We start from the raw sequence: 25,871 nt of genomic DNA, 5'->3' as shown, positions 1-25,871 counted from the left end.
AGGTAGTATGACATGAACTCAAGATCCCGGTTGAGGCTTTCCTCATGCATGCGGAACTTGGCTATCAGTTTCTGATACCATTTGACTGGATGACAATCCTAAAAATCAGTCCAGGCTCGCCTCCATTAGCAATGGAGTATCCACAACCCTCTGGGGTTACAGACAACTCAAGTTTTCTTTTTATTCATTCGTGGGATATGGGCGTCGCTGGCTGGCCAGCATTTACTAGTTGCTCTTATTCAGAGGACAGTTGAGAGTCACCCACCTAACCTGCACATCTTTGGACACTAAGGGGCAATTTAGCATGGCCAATCCGCTTAACCTGCATATCTTTGGATGCTAAGGGGCAATTTAGCATGGCCAATCCACCTAACCTGCACATCTTTGGATACTAAGGGGTAATTTAGCATGGCCAAGCCACCTAACCCGCATCTTTGGACTGTGGGTAGAAACTGGAGCACCCGGGGGAAACCCACACAGACATGGGGAGAACATGCAAATGCCACTCAAATAGTGACCCAAGGCAGGAATCGAATCCGGGTCCCTGGCGCTGTGAGACAGTGCTAACCACTGCGCCACCGTGCTTCCCCAGTGGCGCATTCAAACATATAAGATCTTGAGGGGGGTTGACAGGGTAGATGGTGATGTTTTCGCGAGTGGGAGAGTCTCAAACAAGGGGACACAGCTACAAGATAAAGGGCCGGTCATTTAAAACTGAGGTGCGTAGAAATCTCTTCTCACAGGGGATAGTGAATCTCTGGAATTCTCTGCCCCAAAGGGTGGTGGAGGTATTTAAGTATTTAAAATGGAGGTGGATCAATATTTGATAGATTGAGGAATAGAGGGCTATGGGGAAATGGCACAGAAAAGGAGTTCAGACCGGCATGGATCAGCCATGATGGTATTGAATGGCAGGGCAGGCTTGAAGGGCCTGGTGGCCTACTCCTGCTTCTGTTTCTTGTGTTTTTCATGTTCCCACACTATCCCTTTATCCCTTGATTCCCTTAAACTAATAATCTCTGTTTTGGAGCAAGCACGGCCAAAGAATTCCGGCCCATAGAGTCATGAGGGCACAGAAGAAGGCCATTCTGCCCATCACATCCATTCTGGCTCTCTGTGCAGATAGCGAACAAGCCCATTGCCCAGCTCAATCCCCATAGCCCTGCAAGTTTATTCCCTCAAATGCCCAACCAATTTCCTTTCAGAATCATTCAAGATCTCCACTTCCACCATCTTCATGGTTAGCGAATTCCATGTTATTACTGTATAAAAAATTTCTTCCTCACATCTCCTGCACCCCCCACCCCCCCCAGCACTCAGAGTTAGAATGTGTATCAGCCATGATCTAATGCAGAGGAAGACCAGATTTGAGGGGCTGAATGGCCTCCGTCTGTACATGGATTCCTATATACCCTTTTCCAGCTTAACATTCATAGAATCATGGGCTGGAATTTTACCGGCACGCCTGCCCCGATTCTGGGAGCGGGCGAGGTCGGAGAGCGGCATTCTCCCTTGGCCCAGGGCGGGATCGTACGAACCGCGGGCGGACATGCCGGTAAAATTCCACCCATAGAGTCATAGAGGTTTACAGCACGGAAACAGGCCCTTCGGCCCAACTTGTCCATGCCGCCCTTTTTTTAACCACTATGCTAGTCCCAATTGCCTGCGTTTGGCCAATATCCCCGTATACCCATCTTACCCATGTAACTGTCTAAACGCTTTTTAAAAGACAAAATTGTACCCGCCTCTACTACTACCTCTGGCAGCTTGTTCCAGACACTCACCACCCTCTGTGTGAAAAAATTACCCCTCTGGACTCTTTGTATCTCTCCCCTCTCACTTTAAACCTATGCTCTCTAGTTTTAGACTCCCCTACCTTTGGGAAAAGATATTGACTATCTTGCTGATCTATGCCCTTCATTATTTTATAAACCTCTATAAGATCACCCCTCAGTCTCCTACGCTCCAGAGAAAAATGTCCCAGTCAACCAACCTATCCTTATAACTCAAACCATCAAGTCCCAGTAGCATCCAAGGAAATCTTTTCTGCACTCTTTCTAGTTTAATAATATCCCTTCTATAATAGGGTGACCAGAACTGTACACAGTATTCCAAGTGTGGCCTTACCAATGTTTTGTACAACTTCAACAAGACGTCCCAACTCCTGTATTCACTCCTGCACTGTGAGTCTTCGCCAATCACTTGGGTTTCTAAATCTTTGATAATTTGCAACACAAAATGTTTTTGTTCTATTCCCAGGAACATCGGAGAGCAGAGAGAGCGGAACAGCAGAGATATCGTGCAGGAAAAGAGCGTGACCGCCAGACCAGGCTCCTTGTAAGCCCCCCTTTTCTCTGTTCCTCAGTGCCCCCTTTCACTTTATCTACACAGATCATTCCCGAGACCACTATTGTGTTCAGCATTTTTTAATTCATTTATGGGACATGAGTGTCGCTGGCTGGGCCAGTATTTGTTGCACATCCTTAATTGCCCCTTGAACTGAGTGTCTCGCTCGGCCATTTCAGAGGGCAGTTGAGAGTCAACCACATTGCTGTGGCTCTGAAGTCACATGTAGGCCAGACCGGGTAAGGACAGCAGATTTCCTTCCCAGTCCTGAAGTGAGCCAGATGGGTTTTAATAATGGTTTCCCTGGTCATCATTGGACTTTTAATTCCACATTTTTGTAAAACCAGGGATTCAAATTTCACTATCGGGCATGGTGGGATTTGAACCTGGGTCCCAAGAGCATTAAAGTTTCAAAGTTGATTTATTAGTGTCAAAAGTAAGCTTACATTAACACTGCAATGAAGTTACTGTGAAAATCACCACACTCCGGCGCCTGTTCGGGCACACTGAGGGAGAATTTAGCATGGCCAATGCACCTAACCCGCACGTCTTTCGGACTGTGGGAGGAAACTGGAGTACCCGGAGGAAACCCACGCAGACAGGGGGAGAACATGCAAACTCCGCACAGACAGTGACCCAAGCAGGGAATCGAACCCGGGTCCCTGGCACTGGGACCTGACAGTGCTAACCACTGCGCTACCATGATGCCACTATGCCACCCTGGGTCGCTGGCTCACTAGTCCAGTGACAATACCACTCATTTCTCCCCACCCCACCTACCCCCCACAACTCCAATCATTACCAATTAATTTGATATTACAGTCAATGCAAGAGCAATCAGTTCCTTTCATTACAGTACGCGAGCCTCACTACACTTACCATTACAGGTTGTGTTTACAATGTACTCTTAGATATTTCATGTCAATTTCTGCACACAGGAAGAAAGAACGCGTAAAGAGGAGGATGAGGCCAAGAAACGTGCGGAAGATGATGCCAAGAAGAAGAAAGTCCTGTCTAACATGGGTGCACACTTTGGTGGATACCTTGTTAAGGTAGGGAGATCATAGAATCCCTACAGTGCAGAAGGAGGCCATTTGGCCCATCGAGTCTGCACCGACCACAATCCCACCCAGGCCCTATCCTCATAACTCCACTTACTTACCCTGCTAGTCCCCCTGACGCTAAGGGGCAATTTACTATGGTCAATCAAACTAACCCGCACATCTTTGAACTGTGGGAGAACGTGCAAACTCCACACAGACAGTAACCCAAGGCTGGAATTGAACACGGGTCCCTGGCACTGTGAGGCAGCAGTGCTAATCACTGTGCCGCCATGCACAGTAAGTCACTGGGCCTTCCTGAGGTAAAGGGCCTTAGTCAATGTCTGTGCAACTACTTGTAGTTTGAACAGCACATTTTGCTGCCTCTATTAAATGGCGGTAATACACCAGGTTTCCCAAAGGTTTCCTTAACACCTCCCTGAAAACAATGCTCCTCTAAATTAGAAATGGCCACGTTTACTCTGTGTTCTATCTAAAGTACTGGGAGGAGTGAGATTCATCAGTGTCGCAATGGTGTTCGAGGATAGTTGGAAATTAGTCAGTTGCCTGACAGATAATGAGGAATGCCGGAAGATGCTTGGAATGGGAGGGGTGGATGAGGAGGGGTGAGGGGGGGTCAGGAGTCAGGGGTCAGGTCACGTGGAGGGAGAAACAGGGTTAAACATTTCGGTTTGGTGAACTTTTATCGGAAGTGGAAAATGTTAGTAACGTAACCGGTCTTAACAAGGCAACAGAGGCAAATGGAAATTCCTTCAGAGAGAAGCGGCAGTAGGTGTAGAGGGGACATGAGGAAGAACTTTTTACGCAGAGGGTGGTGGGTGTCTGTAATTCGCTGTCCGAGTTGGTGGTAGGGGCAGAGGCCCTAAACTCTTTTAGAATCCCTACAGTACAGAAGGAGGTCATGCGGCCCATCAAGTCTGCACTGACCACAATCCCACCCAGGCCCAATTCCCACAACCCCACACATTTATCCTGCCAATCCCCCTGATACTAGGATCAATTGAGCATGGCCAATTAACCTAACCTGCACATCTTTGGATTGTGGGAGGAAACCCACCCAGACACGGGGAGAATGTGCATACTCCACACAGACAGTGACCGGAGGCTGGAATTGAACCCGGGTCCCTAGCGCTGTGAGGCAGCAGTGCTAACCACTGTGCCACCGCGCTGCCCACTTTAAAAAGTATCTGGATCTGCACCTTAAGAGCTGTAAGCCACAAGGCTGTGGCCCGGGTGCAGGAAGGTGGGATTAGAAAGGGCATGTGGATGTCCTCAGATTGGCATGGACAAGATGGGCCAAATGGCCGCCTTCTGTGCTGTCACTTTTCTATGGTTCTAAGAGCTGAATTTCTTCAAGGTGGTTGGTCCCGGAAGAGATGTTTCATTGAATTGAACAATAATAGTGCACAAAGGAGAGGCTGGTTAGCTCGGTTGGAAAGATGGCTAGCATGTGTTTGAGAAAAGTATCAGTTCAATTCCTATTCTGGCTGAGGTAAGCTCATGACCTGCATCCTCACCGGGTGTCCCTTAAGCCACACAATCTATTGTCTCTCTGTCTCTTTCTCTCTCGAATAGGGAGAGACACCTATTGCCCTCATGGACAATGGTTAACTACCTACCCACTGTAGAAAGGCAAAATACTGTGGATGCTGCAAATCAGAAACCTAAACGGAAGGTGCTAGTTATCCACTGGATGATGAAGTCTTGATCGGGAAATGCCTTGGGGCTACCCAGGTGATGGACCCTGATGGTCAACCATCCTAGGCTGTGGCCCAGTCAAGATGGTTGAGGAAGGGGAGTCAGGAATGCACCCCAGGCCAGAATTTGGGTGAGAATTTGGAATTCAGGCCGTCGACAGACCTTCAGGGGAAGTCATGTGCTCGCTTTTCTGTTTGTTGCGCAGGCGGAGCTGAGAAGAGGCAAAAGGCAGACAGGGCGTGAAATGAAGAAGAAGATTTTGGCAGAGAGACGCAAGCCCCTCAACATCGAACATCTCAATGACGATAAAATGAGGTAAAGCCATTTAGATCTTTGGCCACTCACGCGCCCCCCTACCACCGCCAGCGAGAATGGAGAATTTGGCGCTCTCTGTTCACTGCAGCGGGACTGGAGAATCCCAGCTGTTGGGGCAAGGTCGGAGAATCCTGGCCCTCCGAATCCTGGGGCTGGATTTTAAAAAGTGGTCAGGGTCCGGATTGAAAGTCGGCAGGTGTGGCCCCCGCCTCCCCCACTGCCTCAACCCCAACCTGGCCGGAATCAAGGAACCCAGGGAAGGCTCAGTTAATTGCCTGATTGGCACTTAATTCACTGGGCCTTCCTGAAAACCAGCTCTCGCCGGCTCTCCAGCCATCACCTACATTAAATTCCGTCACTAGTCTTAATAATAAAAGCCACAAAACAACCAGATTATTGTAAAAACAATTTGGTTCAGTAAAGTGCCTCTGGGGGTGGAAATGTGTCATCATTACCCAATCTTGCATACACATCACTCCAGACCCACAACAATGTGGTTGAAACTCGGAACTGCCCTCTCAAATGGCCTCTCACACTATCCAGTTTTATCTGCAGGAAGTGAAGACAGAGTCAATGCATGGGAGGCTGGTTTGCATTGGGCTATATTCACGATCTTTTGCACATTAGGTGTACCGACACCACATGAAACGCAGCCATACGAGAATGAGATAGAGAATCTCAATGTCAACAAAATGTAGGAGATTGTCATCGACTTCAGGAAGCGTAGTGGAGAACGTACCCCTGTCCACATCAATGAGGACGAAGTAGAAATGGTCAAAAGCTTTAAGTTTTTAGGTGTCCAGATCACCAATAACCTGTCCTGGTCCCTCCCATGCCAACACTATAGTTAAGAAAGCCCACCAACGCCTCGACTTTCTCAGAAGACTAAGCAAATTTGGCATGTCAGCTACGGCTCTCACCAACCTTTACAGATGCACCATAGAAAGCATTCTTTCTGGTTGTATCGCAGCTTGGTATGGCTCCTGCTCTGCCCAAGACCGCAAGGAACTACAAAAGATCGTGAATGTAGCCCAATGCATCCCTCAAATCAGCCTCCCATCCATTGACTCTGTCTACACTTCCCACTGCCTTGGCAAAACAGCCAGCATAATTAAGGACCCCACACACCCCGGACATTCTCTCTTCCACCTTCTTCCATCAGGAAAAAGATACAAAGGTCTGAGGTCACGTACCAACTGATTCAAATCAAATCAATCACCTCCTCAAGGGTAATTAGGGATAGACAATACATGCTGGCCTTGCCAGTAGTGCTCACATCCCAAGAATGGATATTTTCAAAATGGCAGCCCTTCAATGGCCATTTTCCATTTGTGGCCTTGGGCAGTGGACACCAGTTCAACCCTGGAGGCATCATTCAGCAGGGGTCCCTGGGTATCATAGAATCCTACAGTGCAGAAGGAGGCCATTCGGTCCATTGAGTCTGCACTGACCACAACCCTACCCAGGCCCTCTCCCCATGGCCCCATGCACTTACCCTAGCTAGTCCCCCTGACACTATAGGACAATTTAGCGTGGCCAATCCACCTAACCTTCATATGTTTGGACACTAAGGGACAATTTAGCATGACCAATCCACCCTAACCTGCACACCTTTGGACCGTGGGAAGAACCTGGAGGAAATCAGCAACAGGAATCCTAACTGATTCAATGAACAAAGAACAGTACGGCACAGGAACAGGCCCCTCAGCCCACCAAGCCTGCACTGACACATGAAGCCTTTCTAACCTAAAGGCATTTTGTCTCTACATGGTCCGTATCCCTCTATTCCCTGTCTATTCACGTATCTGTCAAGATGCCTCTCAAACATTGCTATTGTATCTGCTTCTACCACCTCATCTGGCAGCACATTCCAGGCACTTACCATCCTCTGTGTAAAAATCATGCCTTTCACATCTCCTTTAAACTTTTCCCCTTTGAGTTTAAAACTATCTCCCCTAGTAACTGACATTTCTACCTTGGGAAAAAGATTCCGACAATCCATTCTATCCATGCCTCTCATAAATTATTTTCTTCCCACCCAATCTCTGTCTAACCCAGAGGAAGAGGCCAATTATTGTATCCCTAGCGCGATCGCAGTTCAGATAGGTTTCCCATGCAGCAGGACCTTCTGGTCTTTGCAGGGCACTACTTACCCTGAAAGGCACCTCATTCCCAATGTTGTTTCTCTTCTTCCACAGGGAGAAGGCCAAGGAATTGTGGGATTGGATGTACCAACTGGAGTCTGAGAAGTTTGACCTGATGGAGAAACTGAAACGGCAAAAATATGAGGTAAGTGACCTTGCCAGAGTGGGATGTTCCTGGATACAGTGAGTTCCAATCAAGAATCACATTCGGGCGGCACGGCAGCCCAGTGGTTAGCACTGCTGCTTCACAGCTCCAGGGTCCCGGGTTCGATTCCCGGCTTGGGTCACTGTCTGTGTGGAGTTTGCACATTCTCCTCGTGTCTGCGTGGGTTTCCTCCGGGTGCTCCGGTTTCCTCCCACAGTCCAAAGATGTGCGGGTTAGGTTGCATTGGCCAGGTTAAAAATTGCCCCTTAGAATCCTAAAATGCGTAGGTTAGAGGGATTAGCGGGTAAATATGTGGGGTAGGGCCTGTGTGGGATTGTGGTCGGTGCAGACTCGATGGGCCGAATGGCCTCCTTCTGCACTGTAGGGTTTCTATGATTTCTATGATTCTTTCTACATCTAACAATAGATGATTAGGCAGCACTTACTGAACAATCCCGTGTGTACTAATAACTACTCTAACAACCAACTTAAGATAGTCAGTCAAGCTCACGATGTGACACATTCACACAGGCTAGAAGTGATATCCATTCATACACAGGGACTCTGCAATCAAAAGGAATATGTCCAGGTCTTGTGCATTTTTTGAATTACCTGTGTCTTGACCAGCCTATCATTTCCTGTTGCCTTCTCCATGACAAAGCCTCCACTAATTAGAGATCACTTGCCAACCAATCAGCACTCTTTTCTCCTGCATTATAACTTGTTGCAATTGTTTGAAATTTGGAATTCTTGCATTTGTCCTGATGAGTGCAAGATGAGAAACTTCAGCAACATGTCTACTTTTCAGCGACTTCAAGTTCTGTACTGTCAAGCAACTAGAGTGAGAGTTTTTTTTTCTTAGTAGCTTGAATCTGCAATACTGGGTGGTGCGGTGGGTACGATGTTAGACCTTCCCGTGTGGGATTTTCCGGCCGCACTCGCCCCAAGGCCAGAAAATCTCGCTGGAGGTCAACGGACCTTTGCATCGTCTGCATCCCACCAATTATGATTCCCGTGGCGGGCGGGACAGCAAAATTCCACCCCCATCTTTGCATTCTGGGTACAAATCCTACTAATGATTTATTGGTCTAATGATTCAATGCCAGGACTGGGGAGCTCACTACTTTATAACCAGACTGCCCCTTTTAATTTTCTCTTTTCTTCCTCTGCCACGACAGTAGAAGGAGATATTCTCTGTATCTAACCCCGTGCTGTACCTGTCCTGGGAGTGTTTGATGGGGACAGTGTAGAGGGAGCTTTACTCTGTATCTAACCCCGTGCTGTACCTGTCCTGGGAGTGTTTGATGGGGACAGTGTAGAGGGAGCTTGACTCTGTACCTAACCCCGTGCTGTACCTGTCCTGGGAGTGTTTGATGGGGACAGTGTAGAGGGAGCTTTACTCTGTATCTAACCATGTGCTGTACCTGTCCTGGGAGTGTTTGATGGGGACAGTGTAGAGGGAGCTTTATTCTGTATCTAACCCCGTGCTGTACCTGCCCTGGGAGTGTTTGATGGGGACAGTGTAGAGGGAGCTTTACTCTGTATCTAACCATGTGCTGTACCTGTCCTGGGAGTGTTTGATGGGGACAGTGTAGAGGGAGCTTTATTCTGTATCTAACCCCGTGCTGTACCTGCCCTGGGAGTGTTTGATGGGGACAGTATAGAGGGACCATTACTCTGTACTTAACCTCGTGCTGTACTTGCCCTGGGAGTGTTTGATGGGGACAGTGTAGAGGGAGCTTGACTCTGTATCTAACCCCGTGCTGTATCTGTCCTAGGAGTGTTTGATGGGGACAGTGTAGAGGGAGCTTTACTCTGTATCTAACCCCGTGCTGTATCTGTCCTAGGAGTGTTTGATGGGGACAGTGTAGAGGGAGCTTTACTCTGTATCTAACGCCATACTGTATCCACCCTGGGAATACAAGAACTGGTTGTTAATTTTCTTGTCAGCAAAACAAGCCTCAGTTCAAGCCATAATCCCAACCCCATCTTGCCACTGCCTGGAACTTTACAATCAAAATCTTGATGCTGAACCACAGAAGAAGATGTCAGGACAGGTGGCTGAAAGGTATTAAAGAGAATCTTAAAGGATGAGAGGAATTAGTGAGGCGAAGGGGACCTACATTCAAATCCCACCATGGCAGATGTTGAAATGTTTTTTATTTATTCGTGGGACATGGGCGTCGCTGGCTGGCCAGCATTTATTGCCCATCGCTAGTTGCCCCTTGAGAAGGTGGTGGCGAGCTGCCTTCTTGAATCGCTGCAGTCCGTGTGCTGTAGGTTGACCCACAATGCCGTTAGGGAGGGAATTCCAGGATTTTGACCCGGCAACTGCGAAGGAATGGCCGATATATTTCCAAGTCAGGATGGTGTGTAGCTCGGAGGGGAACTTGCAGGTGGTGTCCTGTATCTTCTGCCCTTGCCCTTCTAGATGGAAATGGTCATGGGTTTGAAAGGTGCTGTCTAAGGATCTTGCTGCAGTGCATCTTGTAGATGGTACACACTGCTGCTACTGAGCGTCGGTGGTGGAGGGATTGAATGTTTGTAGATGTGGTGCCAATCAAGCGGAGCTGCTTTGTCCTGGATGGTGTCGAGCTTCTTGAGTGTTGTTGGAGCTGCACCCATCCAGGCAAGTGGGGAGTATTCCATCACATTTGAATGCAATAAAAATTTGGATGTCCACAAAACCATTGTTGATAGCCTGAAAGATCCACCTGGTTCACTAATGCTCAGGAAGGAAATCTTCCATCCTTGCCTGGTCTGGCCTACCTGTGACTCCATATAATTGTTTTAGATTTGATTTGATTTGATTTATTATTGTCACATGTATTGGGATACAGTGAAAAGTATTGTTTCTTGCGCGGTATACGACAAAGCATACCGTTCACAGAGAAGGAAAGGAGAGAGTGCAGAATGTAGTGTTACAGTCATAGCTAGGGTGCAGAGAAAGATCAACTTAATGCGAGGTAGGTCCATTCAAAGGTCTGACAGCAGCAGGAAAGAAGCTGTTCTTGAGTCGGTTGGTACCTGACCTCAGACTTTTGTACCTTTTTCCCGACGGAAGAAGGTGGAAGAGAGAATGTCCGGGCTGCGTGGGGTCCTTGATTATGCTGGCTGCTTTGCCGAGACAGTGGGAAGTGTAGACAGAGTCAATGGATGGGAGACTGGTTTCTGAAACGTTTTGTCTCTGAAATAGCCTCGCAAGCCGCTCAGTACGAGGGCAATTGGGGATGTGAAACCAACAAAAGCACAGATCAGGCTTCCAGCAGCAGATGAGGGGTGGGGATGAGTGATGCTCGGGATGTCGAAGTAGTTCATCTTGGAGTGTATTTGGAATTCGATGCTAAGTTGTGATCGAGGATTAACAGTTGAGTCAAAATGCCGCTCAAGCACCATGAACCTTCTTGATTTAATTAATTTAGTTTAATCTCGCTGGAGTGAACAGCCAGAGAATTCCGGCCAACAAGTGTGACTGATGGGCACCCGAGAGAAATAAGCTTTCAGGGCTACGGGGATCGAGCAAGACAATGGGATTGACTGGATTGCTCGCCAGAGAGACATCATGGATCTGATGGGCCTAATGGCTCCCTTTTACACTGTAATAGCTTTTTTTCCTTTGGTAACTTTGCAAAGACAGGAGTTTTAGCCATTGTTCTAGTGCATAAATAATTCTTAGAACTTGTAACTTAACCCAACATTTTTCTGTCCTCATTTAGAATAACTTCTTTTTGATTTGTTTATTATTGTCACATGTATTAGTATACAGTGAAAAGTATTGTTTCTTGCGCGCTATACAGACAAAGCATACCGTTCATAGAGTACATCGGGGGGAAGGAAAGGAGAGAGTGCAAAATATATTGTTACAGACATAGCTAGGGTGTAGAAAAAGATCAGCTTAATATATAATAGATCCATTCAAAAGTCTGATGGCAGCAGGGAAGAAGCTGTTCTTGAGTCAGTTGGTACGTGACCTCAGACTTCTGTTTCTTTTTCCCCGAAGGAAGAAGTGGAAGAGAGAATGTCATAGGTGCGTGGGGTCCTTAATTATGCTGGCTGCTTTGCTGAGGCAGCTGGAAGTGTAGACAGAGTCAACAGACGGGAGGCTGGTTTGCGTGATGGACTGGGCTACGTTCACAACCCTTTGGGGCAGCATGTGGCACAAGTGGTTAGCAATGCTGCCTCACAGCGCCAGGGACCCAGGTTCGGTTCCTGGCTTGGGTCACTGTTTTTGTGGAGTTTGCACGTTCTCCCCGTGTCTGCGTGCTCCGCTTTCCTCCCACAGTCCAAAGATGTGCGGTTAGGTGAATTGGCTTTGCTAAATACTTCCTCAGTGTACCCGCACAGGTGCCAGAGTGTGGCAGCGAGGGGACTTTCACAGTAACTTCATTGCACTGTTAATGTAAGCCTACTTGTGATTGATAAATAAATAAACTTTGTAGTTTCTTATGGTCTTGGTCAGAGTGGGAGCTATACCAAGCTGGGATACATCTGGAAAGGATGCTTCTTTCTATGCTGCATCTGTAAAAGTTGGTGAGAGTTGTCACGGACATGCCGATGGTGCATCTGTAAAAGTTGGTGAGAGTTGTCAACGCCATTTCCTTAAGCCTCCTGAGAAAGTAGAGGCAGTTGCCAATTAAAATTTCTGCTCGGGACCAGTCTGAGGCCAGTATAGTTCCAGCTGGCAGATTGAACAGAGTATGCCCTGTGGGTACATGTTTATGGTGAAGTGACTGCACTTGTACAGTGACATCAGGGAACTGAAACAACAGTATGGTGGACATTGATAACCATTGGTGAGGCACTTTTCAAACCCTATATCCATCAAGCAAGCCTGAAGCACTATAACAACAGCTCCAGACTTGGCACAGTCACAGGTAGAGCTCTTAATTTGATTACTAATCCTCTTGCTGGCCCACAACAGATTCTTTGTGTTGCGTTAAAAAAAAATTAAATGTATATCAGTAGCTTGGAACACTAGATTTCAGCATCATGAAACCTTGTCGAATTTCTTTCTTTCAGTGTTCAGGCAGGTATGATAACAGACTTATCTACATCAATTTCTTTTCTGTTTGCATGGTTGGTCTATTTAAAGAGTTATTTCAACAAGTAACTTCTGTTTCCTCCAGATTAAAATGCTTCAAAATGTATTTATTAATTATTGTCACAAGTAAGGCTTACATTAACACTGCAATGAAGTTACTGTGAAATTCCCCTAGTCGCCACGCTCCGGCACCTGTTCGGGTACACTGAGGGAGAATTTAGCATGGCCAATGCATCTAACCAGCACGTCTTTGGACTGTGGGAGGAAACCGGAGCACCCGGAGGAAACCCACACAGACCCGGGGAGAATGTGCAGACTCCGCACAGACAGTGACCCGAGCCGAGATTCGAACCCAGGTCCCTGGCGCCATGAGGCAGCAGTGCTAACCACTGTGCCACCGTGCTGCCCCATATCCCCCATTTAATTAACCACTTGTTGATCTGTATCTCCAATATGTCGAGCGACCTCAGTCCTTAACCCTTTATATGCTTACTCAAGAAAATAACCATCAGCGTCAGCACTGAAACTTTGAACTGACCCCACAGATTTTAGGGAGAGGGAATTCCAATTTTCGACAACCCTTTGTGTGAAGGAGTGTTCCCCTGGCATAACCCCCTGAACAGAGGAGCCTCCATTTTACGGTTGTGGTCTCTTCTAGACAAGGGGGTGTCATTTCTCTCTACATTCCCTTTGAATCCCAATCATCTACAACATTCATAGAATCATAGAGTCCCTACAGTGCAGGAGGAGGCCATTTGACCCATCGAGTCTGCACCGACCACAATCCCACCCAGGCCCTATCCCGTATTTACCCTGCTAATCCCCCTGACACTATGGGGCAATTTAGCATGGTCAATCCACCGAACCTGCACATCTTTGGCGTGTGGGAGGAAACCGGAGCACTCGGAGGAAACCCACGCAGACATGGGAAGAATGTGCAAACTCCACACAGTCACCCAAGTTGGGAATCGAACCCGGGTCCCTGGCGCTGTAAGGCAGCAGTGCTAACCACTGTGCCGCTGTGAACTCACCGGAAACAATACAAATTCTCCGGTGACCCCTCATTGGTGGTCACATCACATCACAGATAATATCAACGGAATAATTATCTATGAATAAAAATGAGGAAAAAAGTGAATAGTTTTTAGCTGGGGGCGGTTGGTTTCTAACTTTGCGATCTCTCACTAGAGAGGGGCTAAAAAGAACTGTCAATCTTGACAAAACTTCAAGCAAAGATAATTAACCTCAGAATCTATTTCGAGCACTTCCCCATATGAGAAACTCGTCAGCTACCGAGTTAGTGACTGTACATCAGAGGCATGTTTCTGACCCCTGACTACCTGGGAATATTGGTGTATTAATCCAAAAACTCAATTATTGTTCTGGGGACCCGGGTTCGAATCCCATCACGGCAGAAATGCCCATCTGGTTCATTAATGTCTTTTTGGGGAGGAAATCTGCCGTCCTTACCCGGTCTGGCCTACATGTGACACAGTAAGAAGTCTCACAACACCAGGTTAAAGTCCAACAGGTTTATTTGGTAGCAAAATCCACTAACCTGGTGCTGTGAGACCTCTATTTTTTATGCTTGTATAGCTCTTGGGGCTAAAGGGATCAAGGGCTTTGGGGGGAAGGGGGGGATCAGGATATTGGATTTTACTACCAAATAAACCTGTTGGACTTTAACCTGGTGTTGTGAGACTTCTTACTGTGTTTACCCCAGTCCAACGCCGGCATCTCCATATCATGACTACATGTGACTCCAGAGCCACAGCAATGTGGTTGACTCTCAACTGCCTCGTGCAACTAGGGATGGGCAATAAATGCTGGCCCAGCCAGCGACGCCCGTGTCCCACGAATGAATAAAGTTTTGATCATGGCTGATCAAATTCAATATCCTGATCTCCCCCTTCCCCCCATATCCCTTGATCCCTTCAGCCCCCAAGAGCTATATCTAATTTCTTCTTGAAATCACAGTGTTTTGACCTCAACTACTTTCTGTGGGAGTGAATTCCACACATTCACCAACCTCTGGGTGAAGAAATTTCTCCTCACCTCAGTCCTTAAAGCTTTACCCCTTATCCTCAAACTATGACCTCCGGTTCTGGACTCCCCCACCATCGGGAACATTCTTTCTCATTCTACCCTGAATCTACTGATACTGGCATATGTTAAATGACTTTATACACCGGAGCTTTCAGAGCATTGCTCCTTTATCAGATGATGCACCTGATGAAGGGGCAGCGCTCCAAAAGCTCGTGATTCCAAATAAACCTGTTCGACTTTAACCTGGTGCTGTGAGACTTCTATTTTTTATGTTTGTATAGCTCTTGGGGCTAAAGGGATCAAGGGCTTTGGGGGGAAGGGGGGGATCAGGATATTGAATTCGATGATCAGCCATGATCAAAATGAATGGTGGAGCAGGCTCAAAGGGCCGAATGGCCTCCTCCTGCTTCTAGTCTGTTTGTTTCTATAGCTTGGGTGGCACGGAGGCACAGTGGTTAGCACTGCTGCCTCACAGCGCCAGGGACCCAGGTTCAATTCCTGGCTTGGGTCACTGTCTGTGTGGAGTTTGCACGTTCTCCCCGTGTCTGCGTGGGTTTACTCCGGGTGCTCCGGTTTCCTCGCACAGTCCAAAGACGTGCTGGTTAGGGTGCATTGGCCATGCTAAATTCTCCCTCAGTGTACCCGAACAGGCGCCGGAGTGTGGCGACTAGGGGATTTTCACAGTAACTTCATTGTTAATGTAAGCTGACTTGTGACTAATAAATAAACTTTACTCTTGGGGCTAAAAGGGATGAAGGGATATGGGGGGAAGGGGGAAATCAGGATTTGGATATTGATGATCAGCCATGATTATAATGAATTGCGGAGCAGGCTTGAAGGGTCGAATGGCCTACTCCTGCTTCTAGTTTCTATGATTTATGTTACAAGTTTAATATGTTCAAACAAAATATGGCTCTCTCTCTCTATCGCTCAAGTGAAGCTATAAATGGTGACACTTTCTTTAAACAAATCACCCTCAGCTTTGCTTCCTAGTTTGCTGTTAAAACGGGAATGGTATCACACATTCCTGATCCCCATCTATGTCAGGTCTCGCTGCTGTCCACTCTGTGCTGTCCAGTCAGGGTAAGTGGCATCCAGCCAATGACATTCCCTGAAAAACAAGAGCAGCGGAAACCAAACAGAAGATGAACAATGGATAGATTGAAGCCATCAGCCAAAGGAGGAGAGGTCAACAGTCCCGGGAGCCCAGAGGAGGGGAAAAAATATCAATCACACATTCCAAAATAAATCATTTTGAGTGCCTTAATGCAGTGCAGTCAGTCAAATCGTTCCGTTACCCTGTCAGGAGGGTTCGATTCCCGGCTTGGGTCACTGTCCGTGTGGAGTTTGCACATTCTTCCCCATGTCTGCGTGGGTTTCCTCCGGGTGCTCCGGTTTCCTCCCACAGTCCCAAAGACGTGCTGGTTAGGGTACATTGGCCGTGCTAAATTCTCTCTCAGTGTGTGTACCCGAACAGGCACCAGAGTGTGGCGACCAGGGGATTTTCACAGTCACTTCATTACAGTGCGAATGTAAGCCTACTTTTGACACTAATAAATAATAATATAAAAGCAAAATACTGTGGATGCTGGAATCTGAACCAAAAACAGAAAATGCTGGAAAGTCTCAGTGGGTCTGGCAGCATCTGTGGGGAGAGAATAGAGCCAACGTTTCGAGGCTCTGACAAAGGGTCATCTAGACTCACAACGTTGGCTCTATTCTCTCTCCCCACAGATGCTGTCAGACCTGCTGAGATTTTCCAGCATTTTCTGTTAAATAAACTTTAAAACTGCCTAAAGCTCTGGCTTATAAAATTCTTTCATGGAATGTGGGCACCACTGGCAATGTCACTAATTGCTGCCCATCTCTAATTGCCCTTGAGTTGAGTGGCTAGCTGGACCATTTCAGTTAAGAGACGACCACATTGCTGTGGATCTGGAGTCATGTGCTGGCAAGACCAGGTAAGGACGGCAGATTTCCTTCCCTAAACCTCCCACTCCTCACTTTTAACTTGTGTCCCCCTCGTAATTGATCCTTCAACTAAGGGGAACAGCTCCCTATCCACCTTGTCTATGGCCCTCATAATCTTGAACACTTCAATCAGGTCGCCCCTCAGTCTTCTCTGCTCCAACGAAAACAATCCAAGACTACCCAACCTCTCTTCATAACTTAAATGCTCCGTCCCAGGCAGCATCCTGGTGAATCTCCTCTGCACCCCCTCCAGTGCAATCATGTCCTTCCTATAAATGTGGCGACCAGAACTGCGCACAGTACTCCAGCTGTGGCCTCACCAAAGTTCTATACAACTCCATCATGACCTCTCTGCTTTTGTAATCTATACCCCGATTGATAAAGGCGAGTGTGCCATATGCCTTTTTCACCACCCTATTTACCTGCCTTTCCGCCTTCAGAGACCTATAAACAACCACGCCAAGCTCCCTTTGTTCTCCGGAACTTCCCAATGTCAAACCTTTCATCGTATACCTCCTTGTCAAAAAACTCCTTCCAAAGTGCATCACCTCAAAATTTTTAAGGTTAAATTCCATCTGCCACTTATCCGCCTATTTGACCATCTCATCTATATCTTCCTGTAACCCAAGACACTCAACCTCACTGTTAACCACCCGGCCAATTTTTATGTCATCGACAAACTTACTGATCCTACCCTCTACATAGTCATCTATGTCATTTATATAAATTACGAACAATATGCTACTGGTCACTGGCCTCCAGTTACTAAAGCAGCCGTCTGTCACCACCCTCTATCTCTAAGGGGCAATTTATCATGGCCAATCCACCTAACCTGCACATCTTTGGACAGTAAGTGGCAATTTAGCATGACCAACCCGTCTTACCAAAGATGTTCAAAGATGTGCGTGTTAGGTTGATTGGCCATGCTAAATTGACCCTAGTGTCAAGGGGATTAGCAGGGTAAATATGTGGGGTTACGGGAATAGGGCCTGGGTGGGATTGTGGTTGGTGCAGACTCAATGGGCCGAATGGCCTCCTTCTGCACCATAGGGATTCTATGATTCTATTCTATGATTCTATGAACCTGCACGTGTTTAGAGAATAGGGGGCAATTTAGCAAGACTAATTCACCTAATCTGCACATCTTTGAACCGTGGGAGGAAACTGGAGCTCCCGGAGGAAACCCACGCAGACTCGGGGAGAACATGCCAACAGCACACAGGCAGTCACTCAAAGCCAGAATCAAATCCTGGTCCTTGGCACTGTGAAGCAGCAGTGCTCACCACTGTGCTGCCAGGAACTCACCACCACCTCCTCAAGGGACAATTAGAAACAGGTAATGAACGCTGGACTATTCAGCGAAACCCACATTCCAGGGATGAACCTTTAAAACTATGATTCGAGGAACTGTCAGCACTGCTCAACTATTTAAAGTTCTATCTATGCAAATATATAGCACTTTCTGATATTAATCCTAAATTTACCTTTTACGAATTTGAATCTGTGTCTTCCTTGTCCTCTTCAAACAGTTCATGTTCAAGTGATTTTCCTTGTTTACTTTTTCTTTACAATTATGCATATTTTTTTAAAAATCAATTGCAGCATGCTGCTGTGCAGAGGGATCTGGGTGTCCTTGTGTATAAATCACAAAAAGTTGGTTTGCAGGTGCAGCAGGTAATTAAGAAGGCAAATGGAATTTTGTCCTTCATTGCGAGAGGGATGGAGTTTAAAAACAGCGAGGTTATGTTGCAGCTGTATAAGGTGCTGGTGAGGCCACACCTGGAGTTACTGTGTACAGTTTTGGTCTCCTTACTTGAGAAAGGATATACTGGCACTGGAGGGGGTGCAGAGGAGATTCACTAGGTTGATTCCGGAGTTGAGAGAGTTGGCTTATGAGGAGAGACTGAGTAAACTGAGACTATACTTATTGGAATTCAGAAGAAGGGGAGATCTTATAGAAACATATGAGATTATGAAGGGAATAGACAAGATAGAAGCAGGGAAGTTGGTTCCACTGGCAGGTGAAACTAGAACTAGGGGGCATGGCCTCAAAATAAGGGGGAGCAGATTTAGGACTGAGTTGAGGATGAACTTCTTCACCCAAAGGGTTGTGAATCTGGGGAATTCCCTGCCCAGTGAAGCAGTTGAGGCTACCTCATTGAAGGCAAGGATAGATACATTTTTGAACAGTAAAGGAATTAAGGATTATGGTGAGCGGGCGGGTAAGTGGAGCTGAGTCCACGAGAAGATCAGCCATGACCTTATTGAATGGCGGAGCAGGCTCAAGTGACCAGATGGCCTACTCCTGCTCCTAGTTCCTATGTTCTTATGTTCTATACCTTGTTACCCTCATTTCATAGACATCTCTTTTCAAGACTGAACAACATCCAGTTCCCTAATGGCATCCTTGACTGAGCTTTAACTCAGCCACAGACTGGAGACCGGATGAAATATCTAAAATTGCATTGATTCACCCTAAATATCCTATACGAGGTTTGTTCACTCCACAACCCAGCATTAGCCCAGACAACTTCCACCTCAGCTTAATACTTGAAGAAAAGTGAGGTGCATTGCGGCATTTCTGTCTTCACTTCTTTCCTGATGCTGATTAAATATGTCTGTTCTTTCTAGATTAACCTTCTGCATAACCGCATCAACGAACACCAGAAGTTGTAAGTATATCCAGGAATACTGTATTCATACGAAGGTACCCTCTCCTCCCCCCATCTCACCCCCTACCACCTTGGATCGACGAATCCTTGATGGCAGCAGTGGAATGGGGAGGTTCATGTTTACTGCGCCCAACATCATAGAATCATAGAATCCTACAGTGCAGAAGGAGGCCATTCGGCCCATCGACCCTGCACTGACAACAATCCCACCCAGGCTGTACCCCTGTAACCCCACATATTTACCCTGCTAATCCCCATGACACTAAGGGGCAATTTAGCATGGCCAATCCACCTAACCAGCACATCTTTGGACACTCAAGGGCAATTTGACATGACCAATCTACCCAACCGGCACATCTTTGGACACTAAGAGGCAATTTAGCATGACCAATCCATCTAATCAGCACCTCTTTGGACATTAAGGGGCAATTTAGCATGACCAATCCACCTAACCTGTTCATCTTTTGGACCCGGAGGAAACCCACACAGACACAGGGAGAACATGCAAACTCCACACAGACAGTCACCCGAGGCCAGAATCAAACCCGGGTCCCTGGCGCTGCGAGGCAGCAGTGCTAACCACTCAGTGCTGCTGTGCTGCCAGGGCCTTCAAAACAGATGCATTGAGAGAATTAGGCAGCGGAAGTGTTCTGTGGAATATTTCTCACCTCCTCTTCTTTCCTGAAGGCATCAACCACCTTCTGGAATGTGGTCCCACAGATGCCAGCTACCCCCTACGCAGATGCCAGCTACCCCCTAACTCTTGACAGTGTTAAGAACCCAGCTGATGTTAAATGCTGGGGGTATTCTAAATCCCAAAAGAGAAACTTGGAATGTGGGTTCCTAACTGCGTTTTGGTAATTTAGTGTAATGTGTGGAATGATGCAAAGACCAGGGAAGAATGTTCCGGTAAACAAAATAAACAGTAAAACACATAGCACGGTGGCACAGTGGTTAGCGCTGCCGCCTCACAGCACCAGGGATCTGGGTTCGATTCCCAGCTTGGGTCACTGTCTGTGTGGAGTTTGCACATTCTCCTTGTGTCTGCATGGGTTTCCTCCGGGTGCTCCGGTTTCCTCCCACAGTCCAAAAGACTGCATTGGCCGTGCTAAATTCTCCCTCAGTGTATCCGAACAGTGTGGCCACTAGGGGATTTTCACAGTAACTTCATTGCAATGTTAATGTAAGCCTACTTGTGACACTAATAAACAACCTTAACTTTAAGAGAAAGATATCAAAAACATACACTTAACCACATTCATGGCTATCCACAGTACATTTAAATTGACCCAGCTCTAAATCCCCCCAAGCCTCAGAGCTAAACAACATCCCATACGTTTTAAACTATAAGCAAAATCCAGCAATAGTTACCACACTCGGCACCTCTATCTTTTGTGAGGTTGCCTCTATCTTAGAATAGACACAAAATGGCTATTTGAACATCATTTTCTCCAGGCGCTTGCTGTGTTTGGCTGTGATCTTGGATCAGCTCTCTATATGTGATCAACTCTGTCACTGATATTAGTGCCTTTTCCTTTTGATTTTTTCTTAAGGGAACTACCTGTCTTAGAGGTCCCTCTTAATGACATTTCTTACATGATTCACCCTTTTAGAATGGAAGTGTGAAATTCACCCTCATATTCTCTTTTGAGCTTTTACCATCTTTGCTTTAACTCCTGAACTTCTATGACCCGATGATGTTATCCATTTCAGGAGTGGCACGGTGGCACAGTGGTTTGCAGTGCTGCCTCACAGCGCCAGGGACCCGGGTTCGATTCCTGGCTTGGGTGGCTGTATGTGTGGAGTATGCACATTCTCCCCGTGTCTGCTTGGGTTTCCTCTGGGTGCTCTGGTTTGCCGCCCGGAGTCCGAAAGATGTGTGGGTCAGGTGGATTGACCGTGCTAGATTTCCCCTTAGTGTCAGGTGGATTAGCTGGGGTAAATAGATGGGGTTACAGGGATAGGGTCTGGGTGGGATTGTTGTCAGGCTCAATGGTCTGAATGGCCCCTTTCTGTACTGTAGCGATTCTATGATTCTCTGAGGTAAACATTTGTTTACAGTGTTTTTAGGCTATTCCATATATCAAAGACCTCAATTCCATCATCTCCACCAATCTGTGTTCCTCACCAATTCCCCTGATAAAATCGTTTGCTCTCTTTTAATCGTACATCCACCAGAACACATTATCAATTATTGGATTCCTTAATTTTACTTTTATCACAACCTCTTGACAACAGTGAGTGTGGCTGAGCTCTTCAACCAAGGAAGGCATCACCAATGAACCATAGAAGCAATGCTCGTAGGAAGATCTAGAACCATAGAACCCCAACACTGCAGAAGGAGGCCATTCTGTCCATCGAATCTGCATCGACTCTCCAAAAGATCATCCCAGCCAAGCACACCATCTCTGCCCTATCCCAGAAAACTGACACATTTAGTATGGCCAACCCAACTAACCTGCACATCTTTGGGCACTAAGGGACAATTTATCATGGCCAATCCACCTAACCTGCATATATTTGGACACAAATGGGAAATTTAGCATGGCCAATCCACCGAACCTACACATCTTTGGACACTAAGGGCAATTTATCATGGCCAATCCACCTGACCTGCACATCTTTGCACACTAAGAGGCAATTTATCATGGCCAATACACCTAACCTGCACATCTTTGGACACTAAGGGAAAATTTAGCATGGCCAATCCACCTAACCTGCACATCTTTGGACACTAAGAGGCAATTTATCATGGCCAATACACCTAACCTGCACGTCTTTGGACACTAAGGGAAAATTTAGCATGGCCAATCCACCGAACCTGCATATCTTTGGACACTAAGGGGAAATTTAGCATGGCCAATCCACCGAACCTACACATCTTTGGACACTAAGGGGAAATTTAGCATGGCCAATCCACCGAACCGGCACATCTTTGGACACTTAGGAGCAATTTGGCATAGCCAATCCATCTACCCTGCACATCTTTGGGCACTAAGGGACAGTTTAGTATAGCCAATTCACCTAACCTGCACATCTTTGGACTGTGGAAGGAAACCAGAGCACCCGGAGGAAACCCACAGAGATATGGGGAGAACGTGCAAACTCCACACCGACAGTCACCCAAGGCTGGAATTGAGCCCGGGTCCTTGGCGCTGTGAGGCAGCAGTGCTAACCACTGTGCCATCGTGCCACCCATTGAACCTGACCTTTGCCCTTGCCCAATCAGCAAACAGAATGCTGGCTGATTTTCTTTTAGAATTCTCTCTCCAACAAAGATCCCCTCCCCCACCTCCAGGCCCCACCCCCACAACACAAAGTCACCGAGGTTTATTTCATGGCCACTTCTGCTGTATTAGGGCATGGCTGGTTAACGCAAGACCGTCGCTGTGTTGCCTGATCCGTGTGTCTCAACCTCAGTGCTGCATTTGCCAATCGGGTCAGGAAGGAAGCAAGCATCGCTGCCTTCACACCCTGCTCCAAATCCTCAGCAGCACCAGAATGTCAGAGCAGTCTGGTCGCCAGGGCAACGGCATCAAAAACCATGCCAAGAGATGAATGAGCAGATGGAGTGTCAAGTACTGATAGCTCGACTGAAAGAAATCTCTCATACTGCGCACCCTGCTCAAAGATCCAAAAACAAAATGACGGATTCTCTGTGAGCCTCCTTTATGCCCCCATTTTAAAATGGTGTTCCTTTCGCCCGCTCGCCACTGCCTGACTGATTAAAAAGAGGGGTTAATTTTGCAGGGGCGGGATAATCATAGAATCCATAGAATGATAGAATCTCTACAGCGCAGAGGAAGGCCATTCAGCCCATTGAGTCTGCACCGAATCTCCGACAGAGCATCTTATCCAGGCCCTATCCCCGTCACCCCACGTATTTAATCCCCCTAACCAGCACACCTTTGGACACAAAGGGGCAATTTACCCCCCATGGCCAAACCACCTGACCCGCACATCTTTGGACACTAAGGGCCCGATTTTAGCATCACTTGTAAAATCGCGACGGCCATTTAAATGCATTTAAATTGACTTAATGGGCTGCACGCCCAACCTTACCGGCACTTCCCCCTTTACCACCACTTTCGCCCATTCAGGATCGGCACAAAACAGACATGCTCCATACAAGTCCGATTCTGGCGCTCCATCAGTGAGGGTTAGTGAGGAGGAAAGTGCTGAGTGTCTGACGGCTCTCTGCTTAAGATCGGAAGGGGGGAAGGGGGGTCCGCTGCCATTCTGCCTGAGATCGATGGGGGGGAAAAGGGGGTCTGCTGCCACTCTGCCTGAGATCAGTGGGGGTAAGGGGAGGAGGGGCCCACGATCGGTCTGGGTGGTGTAGGGGGTGGGGAGATAAGGGGGTCAGTAATGTTGGGAGGGGCGGGTAGAGCAATGTCTGTGAGGGCCAGGGGGAGGCATTATCCGGCCTGGAAGGGATGTGGCAGGGAAGCCGCATTCTATCATTTTTTCTGCGCCTGCGCAGTTGGAGGCTCCGAGCGGAGCTGCAGGGTTTCGGGCGCGTTAAGCCCCGCCCACAGGCTTCTGCAGCGCGATTCGGACTCGTTGATATTTTTTCAGGCAGTGTGCGTATGGGGGCGCTGGAGAACGGGTCTGAAACACTCCCAGTTTCAAGTCCGCCCAGCACTTAGAATCAAAGTGATAAAATAGGGCCCTAAGTGGCAATTTACCATGGCCAATCCACCTGCACATCTTTGGAGTGTGGGAGGAAACTGGAGCACCCGGAGGAAACTTGTGCAAATTCCACACGGATAGTGATCCGAGGCCGGAATTGAACCTGGGTCCCTGGCGCAGTGAGGCAGCAGTGTTAACCACTGTGCCATCTACCTCATCCACCATTCCCAGTCTTCACGCACTTCGAAGGGGTGACGTCCCCACAACTCAGCGGCTGAAGTTGATGGGTGCCTCAAGGTTTTGCACGATTGCCGAGTCGTGATCCCAGGCTGTGGCAACTGGTGCGCACAACCAGCCCCTTGGAGTCACAAGTGAGAGTTGGAAGGCACAGGTTTCCCCTCTCTGCACTCCTTTTGACATGGGCATGCGGCTTGGCAGAGGATCAAAGGTATGAACCCTCACAAGCATCTCCCTGGTAAGCCTTAATTCATCCCCTTAAATCATTGAATCCCTACTGTGCAGAAAGAGGCCATTTGGCGCATCGAGTCTGCACCAAGCAAATCTCACCCAGGCTCTAGCACCGTAACCCCATGCATTTACCCTAACTAGTCCCTCCCCTAACACTAAGGGGCAATTTAGTACAGCTAATCCCCTAACAGACACATCTTTGCACACTAAGGGGCAACTTAGCATAGCCAATCCACCTAACCTGCACATCTTTGGAGTGTGGGAGGAAACCGTAGCACCCGGAGGAAACCCATGCAGACATGGCAGAGAACATGCAGACTCCACGCAGACAGTGACCTAAGCTGGGATCGAACCCAGGTCCCTGGCGCTGTGCGGCAGCAGCGCTAACCATCGTGCTGCCCCAAAATGCGCCGCTGCTATTTGCCCCAACCATTCCTTGTGGTAGCCCCAGAGTCAGTACCTCCCTCAGAACGAATTGCCAGTTTGCCGCCACATTCACCCGGAGTCCCGCTGCAGGAACGGCGCAGCTTCCTGGGGACCTGATTCGGTGTGGTCCCCATTTCGATGGTGGTGTGCTCTTGGCAATTTCGCTGCCTTATCCCTGCGTCCTTTCTCTCCAACAGCAAGAAAGCAGCGGGAAAAGGCAAGGTTGGAGGTCGCTGGAAATAAGCAACAAAGCACATTGGATCTGCATTCAGATGTCTGCTTCCGGCAGAGGGCATGAATCCAAAGTCAAAGCCACACTTCCTGACATAGCTCCTGTGTTGTTTTTTTCCCATGGTTACACGGCTAAAATGTGTGTTGCTTCCAGTTGTTGTAATGGAATTTCCTGAACCTTTCCCTTACCTTCAATAAAATAAATTACTCAACACCGCCGGCAGAGTTTGCCAATGCAACTTTCTGGTTTTTTTTGTCACACTGACTAACCTTTGATGGCATTGCTCCTGAGGTTAAACTCCAAGTTCCCGCATTCCCTCCCTAAATCTCTCTCCCGCCCCCTTCGACCAAGGACCTGCCTGATCCAAAAGGGTGTGCGGCTGCAGAATATTTCCTCCGGCAAGTCAGTTCATAATCAGAGCCCAGAGGTTTGAAATAATTGGCAGAACTGGAAGAGGGGGGGAATGGGAAATGAGAATTTGTTTCGGACAGAGGGTTGTTCTGATCTGCAATGTTCGACATGAAATCCAAAGGCCTTTGGATCTGTAAAGATCTAATTTGCACAGTGATGGGGAGAAACCAGATGCATTGTGGCGCAGTGGTGATGCCACTGCCTCTGAGCTAGAAGCTTGGGGGTTCAAATCCCACTAGAACTTGATGGCCAAGTCAAGCAGT

General features: G+C 47.6%; 1 protein-coding gene across 1 annotated transcript in view; it reads left to right on the top strand.

Moving 5' to 3' along the window:
- tnnt1 (troponin T type 1 (skeletal, slow)) overlaps positions 1-25,415 on the top strand; it is a 42,078-nt gene extending 16,663 nt beyond the window's left edge. The window contains exons 8-13 of the mRNA XM_078238396.1: positions 2,260-2,337; positions 3,285-3,398; positions 5,311-5,420; positions 7,619-7,709; positions 19,399-19,439; positions 25,163-25,415. Coding sequence (XP_078094522.1) covers positions 2,260-2,337; positions 3,285-3,398; positions 5,311-5,420; positions 7,619-7,709; positions 19,399-19,439; positions 25,163-25,208 — 480 coding nt within the window. The 3' untranslated portion in view covers positions 25,209-25,415. The remainder of the gene's footprint in view (positions 1-2,259; positions 2,338-3,284; positions 3,399-5,310; positions 5,421-7,618; positions 7,710-19,398; positions 19,440-25,162) is intronic.
- Positions 25,416-25,871: the final 456 nt, after the last annotated feature.

This window comes from Mustelus asterias, chromosome 21 (assembly GCF_964213995.1).
Source record: "Mustelus asterias chromosome 21, sMusAst1.hap1.1, whole genome shotgun sequence".
Taxonomy (NCBI): domain Eukaryota; kingdom Metazoa; phylum Chordata; class Chondrichthyes; order Carcharhiniformes; family Triakidae; genus Mustelus; species Mustelus asterias.
This window is presented reverse-complemented; position numbering and strand designations above follow the sequence as displayed.